Raw genomic sequence first — 12,474 nt, 5'->3', positions numbered from 1 at the left:
CAGCACCTATTTCCAGTTATTTTATTTAGTTGTTTGCTTGATTACATTAGTGACCTCTATGAAGGCAGTGGCATGTCTGTCTTTTTTCCCCCATATCCCCAACACCTAGCAAAATGCCTGGTTCTCAAAAGGCACTCGATAAATTTTTGTTGGATGAATATGCACACACAGACCTGCATACACACATATGTACTTATGGGAATAGTAGCTCATCGGCAGGGATGCGAACACCACACAATTCAGAAATGCAAAATTAGCCAGAACCTACAGGCGAGGCAGGCATCTGGTTCTGTTAGTTAGTAGTGAAAGAAGTCAATAGATCTTGGTCCAAGTGCCTTTTCCTGCATGTCCAGACTTCATTCTCCACTTGGAGGTTCCTACCCTTGCTCTGCCCCTTTATATCACTGCTACCAATAAGTTTTCCATAAAGACATTTGCTTGAGGTTCCATTCATCAAGAAGCCTTGCTTTAAGTTGGTGGAGAAGGACCAAGGTGGACTTCTAGTGGAGGGATGTCCTCCTATACTGGAGTGCTTTTGATAACTATTTCTGGATTTGTCATCCTTAACTTTTTCTAATCTCTGCTTGAAACTGCTTTATTTTCCTGGTTATATCATTTATTTGAACAACTAGTTTTCTAAGTCTGTTCTTTGCTGAGTGAAGTTGGATTCCCTGAATTTGTCCAAAAATTGCACTGGATTTCAATTCCAGTTCTGCCACTTCTAGCTATATATGACCTTACACAAGTAACTTTACCTTGTCACTCCTTTTTAAAATGAAGATAGTTGCCCTAGCCAGTTTGGCTCAGTAAATAGAGTGCAGACTGAATGTCCTGGGTTCAATTCCAATCAAGGGCACGAACCTCGGTTGCAGGCTCGATCCCCGGTCCTGGGGGTGCATGCAGGAAGTGACCAGTTGGTGTGCTTCTCTCACATTGATATTTCTTTTTCTCTGTCTCTCCCCCTCCCTTCCACTCTCTCTAAAAATCAATGGAAAATATCCTTGGGTGAGAATTAACAAAAATAAAAATAAAATGAAGATAGTCATTCTTGCCCCAGTGGTCTCTCAGGATTTGGGGAACATCAAAAGAGAAAGGTATTACCTAGTAAACATCAAGTCTTGGTTTATCCTGGGGGGGGGGTGGGGAAGACTAATAAATATCAAGAAAGATAGAACTTAGTTCAGTTCCACTGACCTCCTCTGGAAGATGAATTTAAGGGTATGATGATAGGAACTGTTTGGGGTTTGCTTTAGTTGTCCCAAAGCCCTTTCATATTCATTAGCCTCTATGTTCAATGGCCCTGGCTGGCAGGTAGACATGATACTATGTTCAATGGCCCTGGCTGGCAGGTAGAAACACCTTACTCCTGTTGTATGTCTATATGATAATCTGGTATGTGCATATCCTATATAATAAAAAGCTAATATGTTAATTAGACCGAACAGCAGAACGACCATCCGGACGACCTTCTGGACGAAGCCAGGGCTGCGAGGTGCTGTGAGGGCTGAGCCCCTTGCATGAATTTTGTGCCTCAGGCCTCTAGTTTTGTTTAAAAACCCCCAAGTGTTAGACACACTTTGATGAATTATTAAATGAATCTCCAACCACTCCCCTTACTATCTGCCCCTTAGTTTACAGAAATTGAAGTTTCTGGCACATAAGCATCATAAGAATGACAAGCCCAGGCCAAATGAGACACCATTAAAATTTTAAGAAGAAAAAGAGGAGAGAAAAGCTACCATTGAGCTCAAAAACACACCCTATTTTTTATTTTTGTTAATCCTCACCTGAGGATATTTTTCCATTGATTTTTAGGGAGAGTAGAAGAGAGAGAGAAAGATAGAAACATCGATGTGAGAGAAACACATCGATTGGTTGCCTCTTGCACAAGCCCTGACCAGGGCCCAGGCCAAGGAGGAGCCTGTAACCAAGGTACATGCCCTTGACCAGATTGATCCCAGGAACCTTTGGCCCGCAGGCCAATGCTCTATCCACTGAGCCAAACCGGCTAGGGCAACACACTCTATTTTTTAGTGGAATAGCCATATGGATCTACACATACCTTGTCACATGAACACTTTTTTTCTTGCAAACAAACTACTTTAGATGAGGTCATTAATGTATTTAAGCAGAAGTGTGTCAGTGCTTTGGGCAAATGGTGCTGGTCTACAATACTGGTGGAATTGTCAGAAAAAAGGCACTAGGTACATGTAAGCTGCAGAATGTGTTTCTCTCACATCGATGTAAGGGTAAGTTACACTGTGGCAATGAGAGGACTTATAATCTTATAAAACTGCTTCCTTTGTGAATATGTGAGTAAGAAGGTGAGGGAGGCATGCTTCAGGTGTGGAGCTGATAATCTGCACCAGGATGTAGGGTGAGTTCAATTAGTGCTGCAGACACTGGTTGTGTTTTAGGTGTGTGTGCCTATAAGGGCCCAGAGCTTTGAACCAGGAAAAAGTTTGAATTTTCTGCAATACAAATTGAGGAGTTAGTTGGCCTTTGTCCTTGGACCAGGATAGTTTCAGGGAGGGAAGCTGCCAGGTGTGAGAGAAACATGAGGAAGTTTGAAGGTGACATAGTTGAGGAGGGAACATACAAATTGTGCAGGCCCTCCCTTGAAGGGAGTTGGAGCTCTGCCAAGAATTCTGCAGCTTTGACTGCAGTTCTCAGTAAGCCCGTTTTTATGGTCTTTGGTTTTTTGGTAACTGGTTGTCTTTACCTCCAAGAAACAAAAATCCAGGAGTCTGTGGCCTGAAGGTCTCTGGTATTAAAGAATTATAAGAGCCAAACCGGTTTGGCTCAGTGGATAGAGCATCGGCCTGAGGACTGAAAGGTCCCAGGTTCAATTCCGGTCAAGGGCATACACCTTGGTTGCGGGCACATCCCCAGTAGGGGGTGTGCAGGAGGCAGCTGGTCGATGTTTCTCTCTCATTGATGTTTCTAACTCTCTATCCCTATCCCTTCCTCTCTGTAAAAAATCAATAAAATATATTAAAAAAAATTATAAGAGTTTCTTTCTTTTCTGGTTTCCCTCTTAGAAATGCCAGTGTATCTATGTTCAAAGCTATTAATAAAAGCTAACATTTATGGAGTAGTTACTATGTCCTGAACACCTTTACAAATGGGAAAACTGAGGCAAGAGAGCTTATGCAACTTGCCCAAGCTCCCATAACAGCAGGTGATAGAACCAGGATTTTAACCCAAGGAGTCTGTCTCCAGAGCCTATAGTATAATCACCAAATTTGTTACCTCCTTCAAGAGAAAAAGTCTTACTAGTAGGTCCCTGCCTGAAGTTTTTGTTTGTTTGTTTGTTTTTGGTGGGGTTTTTGTTTGTTTGTTTTAATTTATTTCAGAGAGGAAGGGAGAGGGAGACAGAAACATTAATAATGAGAGAGAATCATTGATTGGCTGCTTCCTGCATGATCCCTATTGGGGGCCCAGGTATGTGTTCTGACCAGAAAGCAAACCATGATCTCCTGGTTCATAGGTAGACGTTCAACCTCTGAGCCACACTGGCAAGGCCCCTGCCTGAGTTTTAAAAGAACACAGTGTCATCCTGGCTGGTTAGGCTCAGTGGATAGAGCGTCGGTCTGCGGTCTGCGGACTAAAGGGTCCTGGGTTTGATTCCGGTCAAGGGCACATGCCCAGATTGCAGGCTTGATCCCCATTAGGGGGCGTGCAGGGGGCAGCCGATCAATGATTCTCACTCATCATTGATGTTTCTATCTTCTCTCCCTCTCCCTTCCTCTCTGAAATCAGTAAAAATATATTTAAAAAATAAAAAAAGAACACAGTGTCCCCTGGGAATCAGATGGGTCTCTACCATGCTAATGAGAATAGAGAAAAGGGGGATTATTTTTACCATTAGCCTAAGAAGTTATAATCATAGCAGATTTAAGAGTAAGATACCCTATGAGGATGGTAAAACTCAGAAGAATTGTGGGTTTTCTCCTTTGTTTTATTAAGGAAAGCGGTTTCCTTTTAAGCATGTACTATCGTCTTTCCATTCCTGATGAGGGAACTGAAGCCCAGAGAGCAGAGGCAACTTATTCAAAGTCATACAGCTAAAAATTGGTCTCTGGACTCCAAACCCACTCTCTCCTCTATACTAATCTGCTTTGACTCCCCACTTAGGAATTTCCCTTCCTAGAACTACCTACAATGTAACTTTTGTTCAATTAAGTACTTAATTACATCAGAGTATATGTGCAATTTGTAAATCCCAAAGTAGTATATAAACATATTTAGGAATCTTCTCTGCTGTCCTATAAAAAACTTAGGCTTTCATTTGTAATACATATCAAACTCCCCAGCTTGATGGTGAATTCCCAAGGTTAAGATCTAAACCTCCTCTACCTGCTCCTCCTCCCGTCTTTCTGGCTCTGCCCCAACTAAGTGCACAGTATAAACTTTCTGACAGGTTACTTGGTCCTCTCTCCCACAAAAGTCCTGAGCTACAGGAGAAAAATGAGTTGTCTGTTGCTACTTTCCTGAGATCCATGCTCTATGTCAGTTCAGAGAGGTAGCAACAGGCACTTGATTTTACAACACTTCCAAGTGACTTCAATGTCAAAGGACCCAGGGAGAAAAGGGTTAGGTCTGGCAGACACCTCAATGGGGCAAACAGGCAAAAAGCAATGGACACACAGACAAGCACGCAGGAAAGCAGTACCCAAAGCAGTGCAGAGGTGGATACCTGGGGCAGGATGCACTTGGGTTTTTCTTTCAGCTTACCCTGTTAAGAGCCCACGGAAAGCATAGTGAGCAGGGTCCAAGTATAGTGAAGTGAGAGGGAAGGGTAAGAGGGAAGGGCGCCCAAAACCTCTGACTGCCTTCTTTTCTAATAAGAGCGATATCTTGAGAGCCAGATCTTGATCCTTCCATAGTGGGACCCCACAGGAACCCAAACCAAGCCACAGACCAGTAATCAAGATGATTATATTTAGTCACCCAAGTCAGCCCATTTCTAACCCAAGTCCAAGCCATGAGTGTCCCTCATGCCAACCTGCATGGAAGTCTCCCTCACAATATCTCATGCTAAGGTTCCAAGTTGCAAAGGGCTCCCTAACTATTTTCAAGTTCAAAGTCCTCAGCTCCCAGCTAGTCCTGCCAAGGATACATTTCTAGGATGGCTCTCAGATGCAAGCATTATAATGAGGAAGCAAAGAAGGACATCAAGAACTTATGGGCAGGAAAAGGGAGCCAACTGGAGCCCATGGAGGGCATAGCAGTGCCAGACTCACCTGCACATCCGGACATGGCCTCTTAATTGGGGGGGCCTGACTGAGAGAGTCACCTGTTCCCAGCTCTGACCTCCTCAGGTGCTTGACCACAATGCAGCATCTCACGGGGAAACCCCTGGAGAAAAGAAAAGCCTGAAGTGGTAGGATGGTAGGCTCAAAAGAGAATTTGGTAGGGCCCACCCAGGTCCATCAGGTTAGGAGAGACAAAGGAAACATGGCACTGGGGAAAATCCAAATTGACCAAAGTAATAGCCAACTGGCCAAACTCACTTACTTCTCCCGACACTTCTCCAGGGCCTCATCAGCCAGTTCCTTCAGTTTCACAAGTTTTTCCCCCCTGTAGAAGGCATCTTTGGGGAGCAACAGACATTCCAGGCCTTAGGAAGGCACCATACTCCTCACCCCTTATCCATAGTGAGCACAATGTTCACAGAGTCCTTCCTGAGTTGCCTCTTAACTCTGGTTCTTCCAGCTGATTTGAGTTGATAGAGGGTTGGCTGAGGTAGAACCAGGAGCTAAAGAGTAGGCAGTCCCCACCCTCTACATCAAGCATGTCAAACTTGCTGCCCGTGTGGCCCACTACGAATATTTTTGTGGCCCAGCCAATATAATGGTATGTAAGAAACATTTTAATAAAAATTTCATAACAATTTTTACAATATCCTGTTATACATAATTATTAATAACGGACTACAATGTTCGCTAATGACTGATTACTATAATCATATTGTATTCATTTCCCTTACGTGCCTTACACGCAGGCACACCATTTCTCTCTACTAATACCAGCAGCGAATATTTTAGCAACCAATTGCCACATCATTAGTCTTTGACTTGTTTGGTGTGCGCAACAAGATATATTTTGCTTTGGGAGAACAAGAAAAATAGGTTTACTTGCGTTATGCTTATTAATTTGTGCAGTTATTCAATGTCTGGTAGTTAATGTTCAAGAAAAAATATTAATTTTTATTAAAATGTTCTATTATTTTATGTTAATGATTACTCATTTATTTCAGCCCTTTGAATTTAGCATGTCTCTATCAAAATAAACCTGAGTTTCTATGAAAATTGAAGCTTTTATTTTTTGTGTGGCCCACATAAACTTAAACCTTGTTTATTTGGCCCGTGTTAGCCTTTGAGTTTGACATGCTTGCTCTACATTGAGCAGTCCAAAGCTCAACTAGCTGATTGGAACAAAGACTTGGGGTACAGGGCTTCTGGAGAATGGGTGAAAATTAGTCACCTGCAGTGATGAGGAGGCTGCAACTGGCATCCAGGATCCGCTCACATAGAGACTCTGCAGAAAAGCCTGCAAACTAGGGAAGGGAAGAAAGACTGAGGGAAAGGGGGGCCCAGGGATAAGTGAACAAGGAAAGGAGTCATGCCTAAAACCTTCAGAGTCTTTAAGTCAGGATCCTAGAAGAAACTGGATAACTGATATGGAAACTATAACAAAAACATTTTAAACTCCTTAGTCTGGTTCTTAAAATCCTCCATCATCCAGGCCCACCCTACATCTCCAGAGTCCCATCCCCAACCAGTCCCCCTTTCCAGCACAAATTCCTACCACAATGGAGTGGAGAGCCCCAAGGCGAGCACATGCCAGCATTGCTACCACAAGCTTTGGTATCATGGGCATGTAGATGGCCACTCGGTCACCCTTCCGGATGCCTGCAGAAAAAGGACACAGACCATGGACGATGGATCTTTCTTGCTGCTACTCGCTCCCTCTCATCCAGCTACCACTACCACCACCACCCCAGATCACCTCTTCTATTCCCATTACCTGATTCCTCCCATCCTTATCTACTTCCCCCAAGTCCTCAGATACCCCAAGGCCAGACCCTCCAGTCCCTTCCCCCCACCTTCCCACTCACCCTGTTTTCGGAGAACATTGCTGAACTGGCACACTTGGACCAGAAGTTCATGATATGTGATTTGGGTAGTCTCCTCTGGCTCATTGCCCTCCCTGAGATAAATCAGAAAGAACCAGTCATTAGGGAGTATAATCTCTTCTGCAAACAAAAAAATAGGAACATAAAATCCATTCAGTAACACCAAGGCCTGTGAAGGTGAGCCATCCACAATTTTACCTTAAACTGACTGTTCAGATACTTTGCCCTTTCAAAGTGTACTTTATACACAAGCTCTGTCATTGGAAAAATGTATTGTTAATCTCTCAGCCTCATTTAGGTTGATAAAATGAGATGATGGTCCTTTATATTCTATCCTAGGGATGTATTAAGGAGAAATTATATCACAGATGTAAAGTGGGGTCTCCAGATCACTTGCACCCAAGTCACCTAGGGAAACGTGTTAAAATGTAGATTCCTGAGCCCCTACTAAAACCTAATGAATCAGAATCACAGGATTCAAAAATCTACTACTTTATTACAAGCTGTTATAAAGAATCACTAGGTGATTGTGATATAAATTTAAAGTTTGAGAATCATCAGTCTCCATCAGCTGATTTCTGCCCTCCGCAGCCTCGCTTCCCAGTCCTCCCTAGACTTCACCTGGTTTTCTTTGATAGTCCTTCATTTGTTCATTTGCTTATTCAATAACTACTATGTACTATATACATGTATAGAAATAAGGCACTGATGAACAAGAGAAGCAAGATCCCTGACAACATGGAGCTTATATTCCAACGATAGTGGAAGAAATACACAAGTAACAAATACAACCAAGATAATTTCAGATTATGATAACCATTACTTGAGGAGAAATACTTTTTTTAAAGACATTTTAAGGAACTTTCATGATTATATGTGAATATTTAGCTATAAGAATATTCCCCCTCAGTGGTTTTTCTTTTTCAATTTTATTTTTCGAGTAAGTAATAAATACAAATGTTACTGCATAAAAAGATATATGACGAGAAATTCCCTCCCCGCCACCCCCAATCACCCTGCCTACTAGAACAACTGTTACCCTATGTTGCATAAGTTTCCAGAAATAGTCAATATGCAGACAAGGCCACTCCTTGTAGGATGGAAGGTATAGATAGGGAAACTGAATTAATGTGGAGTGATCAAGATAATCACTTTGGAAGAAGTCTACACTTTTAGCATCTTTCATAAAGTCCTTGGAATATCACTGAAGATGGAAATTTTAAAAGTTTAAAAAACTGAATTTTAATGCTGTTCAAAAGAAAAGTAAGCACCCTATAGATCCCAACTAAGCACAGTGTAGGTAGACGTGGGAAAGAGCTGCTATAACCACAGGGCAGGCCTATCAGACAAGCATAAATACATGTATTTATGTTTATATATAGTCACTGTTTTCTATACAATGATAGCATACAGTACACATTATTCTGTGTCTTATTTTTATGAGTATACTATAAATCCAATAAATCTTAAGTATAGAGCTCAATAATCTTACTTTTTAAAAAACTTAATATACATTGATATCATTCTCCATCAAGACTTATTGTGTTTAATTTTCTTTGTCATCTGCATAATATTCTACTGTTTGTATGTACCATAATTTATTTAACAAATAAATGCTTCAATTAATATCTTTATTCATGTGTTATTTTATTCACTTGCAAATATATCTGTAGGGTGAATTACTAGAAGTAAAAATTGTTGGGTCAAAGGATATGTGCATTTTAAATATTGATAAACATTAGAGGATGATACTCTAAATTTAGATGGTCAAGGAAGGCCTCTCCCTGGGGAGGTGATATTTGAGCTAAGACCTAAGTAATGAGAAGTAGGCAACTATGTGAATTCTTGGGAAGAGTGCCCCAGGCAGAGAGAACATTGAAATTTGGAAAGGCACTGAGGTGGTAAAGAGCTTGGCCATTTCAAAGAACAGAAAGGAAGCCAGTTTAGCTTAAGTATAGGGAACAAGGAGGGTAAAAATGAGAAGTAGACAGCACCAGATCATGTAGGGCCTTGTAGGCAATGGTAAGAAGTTTGAATTTTATTCTAAGTGGATTTCTCTTGGCTCCCCTTAAACACACACAAAGGCCCACCTCCACACTTTTGATCATACCATTGTCCCTGCTCAGAATACCTTCCCTCCTCCTTCAGGCACCAGCACCGCATAGTTCTCCCTAAATACTACGCTACCCAGAGTACTTATGAAGATGGTAACTGAAATCCAGAGAGAGGTAATAGCTTGGCCAAGGTCACACAATCATAAATGGCAGAGCCAAGAATAGATCCTCAGGTCTTCTGATTTCAAGTCCAGACTCTTTCCCCTCACAGTGAAAAGGACAGGGGCTAGCAAGAAGCCAGGCCTTTGGAGGTTACACAGAAGATTATCAGCCTCTTTCCACTTCCTGGCTTACTGAGTAAGTTACTATCCTTTCCTTGGCTTAGCCCCCCTAGGGCTGAGAGGAGCCAGGCAGAGAGAGCTTTCTAATGTGGGAAGAAACAAGGAGAGAAGCAGCTGGCAAATGGCCCTGAATGCCAAAGGCAAAAAAGCCATTTCCTTAACTGGCCCACTGACATGCCATAGGAACTTCAGAACCGCTCCAGTTAAGGCTAAATGCAGAACATACCACATACCCATGCACATATGTTTCCACATGTATACCAATATACCAGCTCACCTGTGTACACTGAAATGCATATTACATATAACATACAAAATATTATAGGCATAAAATCTGCCTATTTACATACATAGACACAAATAAGCATAAATATGTGGATCCAGGAGCCAAACATGGGTCCTTCTGCAAGTACACGTACCACATTTATACACCCACCTATGTGCACAGCTTGCCCCTCCAGAAACTCTCTATCAAATCGTTGTTATATTTTTTTCATGAAACTTCCCATTATTTGAAATTATCTCATGTATTTTATTTACTTGAATATTATGTGTCTTTCACTAGAATATAAACTCCATTACAACAGAGACCTTGTCTGTCTTGTTCATTGCTAACCTCTAGCACCTAAAATAGAGCCTGGTACATAGAAAGTACACAGGAATAGATAAGTACAAACCTAAACAAGAATAGCTTATTTGAGCCCATTTCTAATTACACACACACACACACACACACACACACACACACACACACAGTGTACATTTGTCTCCCTGGCTCTGGGCTCAAGTTATACATTATTAATATAGGCACCTTACTCCTTCCAGTGTCTTCTTTCTCTGACATACATACCGGGCTGGGCCCCCTGGCTGTTTGGGAGGGGGAGGGTACAGAGTACTGGCATATTGCAATACCTCAAGCCCTCTAGGATGTTAGAATTTTTCAAAGAATATCCAATTTAGTCTCCTAGCTCGAAAGAGATCCAAGAGGCCACTTTTTGTGCTTAAGGTCACATGGTAGACTGAGGCAGAATAGGTACCAGGACTCAGGGTCCAGTCCTCTTTCCTCTACATTGGGAGTTGCAAACTCAAAAATCAACAGGATCCAGGCAGGTAACATAAATGAGTGAAGTGGACCATATAAAAGAAAAATTTTGATAGCAACAAGAAATAGTTAACTTTCCTTTTCATTCTTTCTTTCATTCATTTTTTTAAAAAGAATAATTTATTGATTTTTAGAGAGGAAGGGAGAAGAGAGAAACATTGGCTGCCTCCTGCACTCCCCCTACTGGGGATTGAGTCTGCAACCGGAGCCATATGCCCTGACTGGGAATGGATTGATGCCCAACGAACTGAGCCACACCTGCCAGGGCTCCTCTTAACTCTTCTATAGGAAAACAGCAGTGCATGTGCAATGACACGGTCTAAATTTTTTGAGAGGAGGGGGGAAGGAAGGGGCAGGGACTGGAAAACTGGAGAATACTAGTACATGCTCTGGGAAAAGGAAACATCTAAATACATAAACTTAGCTCCTATTAACTTTTGCACTTCAGGAATAAAAGCTCAAATTTGCCATTTTTTTTCAGTTTTTAAGAGGCCTGGAATCTACTTCTGAATTTTTAAGTATTGACAACTAAATTTTAAAAGTTTAAAACACTGTGATCAAACAAAACTATTAATAAAATTTAGCTGATGGGTTACCAGTTGGGAACCCTTGCTGTAGACCAAACTAACTTCCCCTTTACCTGGAGGCTCTACGATATGGGACAATCCAAGGTATACAAGTCATCTCATCTTCATCCTCCAAGGAGCTTTCTCTACCTAACTTACCCTTACACTCTCCAAGTTTATTGTAATCCATATTAATTCAAAATATATTTAGAATTAGGATAGACTACTTCTCTTCATAAATATTTCTACCATCCTAGACCAAACTCACCATTAGGTAAGTCAGATCATGTCACTCCTCTACTCAAAATGCTCAGATATCTTCCCATACCATTTTGAGTAAAAGTAAAACTCCTAACAATTGCAAACTAGTTCCTATATGAACTAAACTAGTGGTTGCCAACCTTTTGGACCTCTCAGACCACCAGTGGTCCGCGGACCACCAGTTGGCGACCGCTGATCTAGACCCTCATTACTTCTCTGTCCTCATATATACTCCTATTCTCTCTTCCTCTCCCTGTCAATCTGCTCCAGCCACATGGCCTCCTGTTTGGCAAAAACACCAAGCACACTTAACCTCAGAACTTTTGCCCTCTATTTGGAGCATTCTTCCCCCAGATAGCCACATGATTTAGTCCCTATATTTGAGTTATTGCTCAAATGTTGACTTCTCAGTGAGGTCATCCTTGAACACTTCATATAAAAAGTATTCCTTGTCCCACCTCTCACAAGCCCCAGATTAACAAGCTCCAAATTAACATATTTCATGAAGCCTTCCCTATTTTCTCTTTTTCTGCACCCACCCCAAAGCTGATACAGTTCTTTCTTCTTCCCAAGGCCTTTATCTCACTTTCCTTGTGACCTATCATTTCTACCTTGCATTACATTTATTGAGGCTTTATCTTTCCCATTATACACTGGGCTCTCCTGGGGTAGGGATCATCATGTCTTCTTATACTCTGTCTCCTCCAAGTGCAGTTCGCACAATAAGTACTTAAGGTTCATGGTCAAATAATTGGAAAATGATAATTTATTAATGACAGGGAAGATTAGGGCTCCCCCTCTCTATGTGAGAGGGATAGTCATTGGATTAGAAATTTTAGTTCCCTAGACTAACAGAAAAGTAAAGCACAGGATAGGAGGAAAGAGTCAAGGAAAAAATATGCAGAGAAAACAGTTCTTCACAGAAGCTTCCGAGGGCAGTATCTAACCTGGTAAGATACACCTTTCAGAGGAGAAACTCCCAGATGAGAAGAGGAGTCAAACTTGTTAT

The 12,474-nt window shown here is 41.6% G+C and overlaps 1 protein-coding gene across 3 annotated transcripts in view; it reads right to left on the bottom strand.

Moving 5' to 3' along the window:
* The window catches only part of ACSS2 (acyl-CoA synthetase short chain family member 2), a 65,721-nt gene that overhangs the window by 9,055 nt on the left and 44,192 nt on the right, over nucleotides 1–12,474 (bottom strand). For 2 of the 3 annotated variants that reach the window (XM_059705939.1, XM_059705936.1), the window contains exons 3-8: nucleotides 7,124–7,215; nucleotides 6,814–6,917; nucleotides 6,490–6,562; nucleotides 5,521–5,596; nucleotides 5,247–5,361; nucleotides 4,700–4,738 (exon numbers count right to left, since the gene is read on the bottom strand). In XM_059705939.1, coding sequence (XP_059561922.1) covers nucleotides 4,700–4,738; nucleotides 5,247–5,361; nucleotides 5,521–5,596; nucleotides 6,490–6,562; nucleotides 6,814–6,917; nucleotides 7,124–7,215 — 499 coding nt within the window. The remainder of the gene's footprint in view (nucleotides 1–4,699; nucleotides 4,739–5,246; nucleotides 5,362–5,520; nucleotides 5,597–6,489; nucleotides 6,563–6,813; nucleotides 6,918–7,123; nucleotides 7,216–12,474) is intronic. The other variant, XM_059705937.1, reaches the window with a different exon arrangement.

The sequence above is a fragment of the Myotis daubentonii genome, chromosome 8 (assembly GCF_963259705.1).
Source record: "Myotis daubentonii chromosome 8, mMyoDau2.1, whole genome shotgun sequence".
Lineage (NCBI taxonomy): Eukaryota > Metazoa > Chordata > Mammalia > Chiroptera > Vespertilionidae > Myotis > Myotis daubentonii.
The sequence above is the reverse complement of the archived record's forward strand: the minus strand, read 5'-3'. Positions and strand labels throughout refer to the sequence as shown.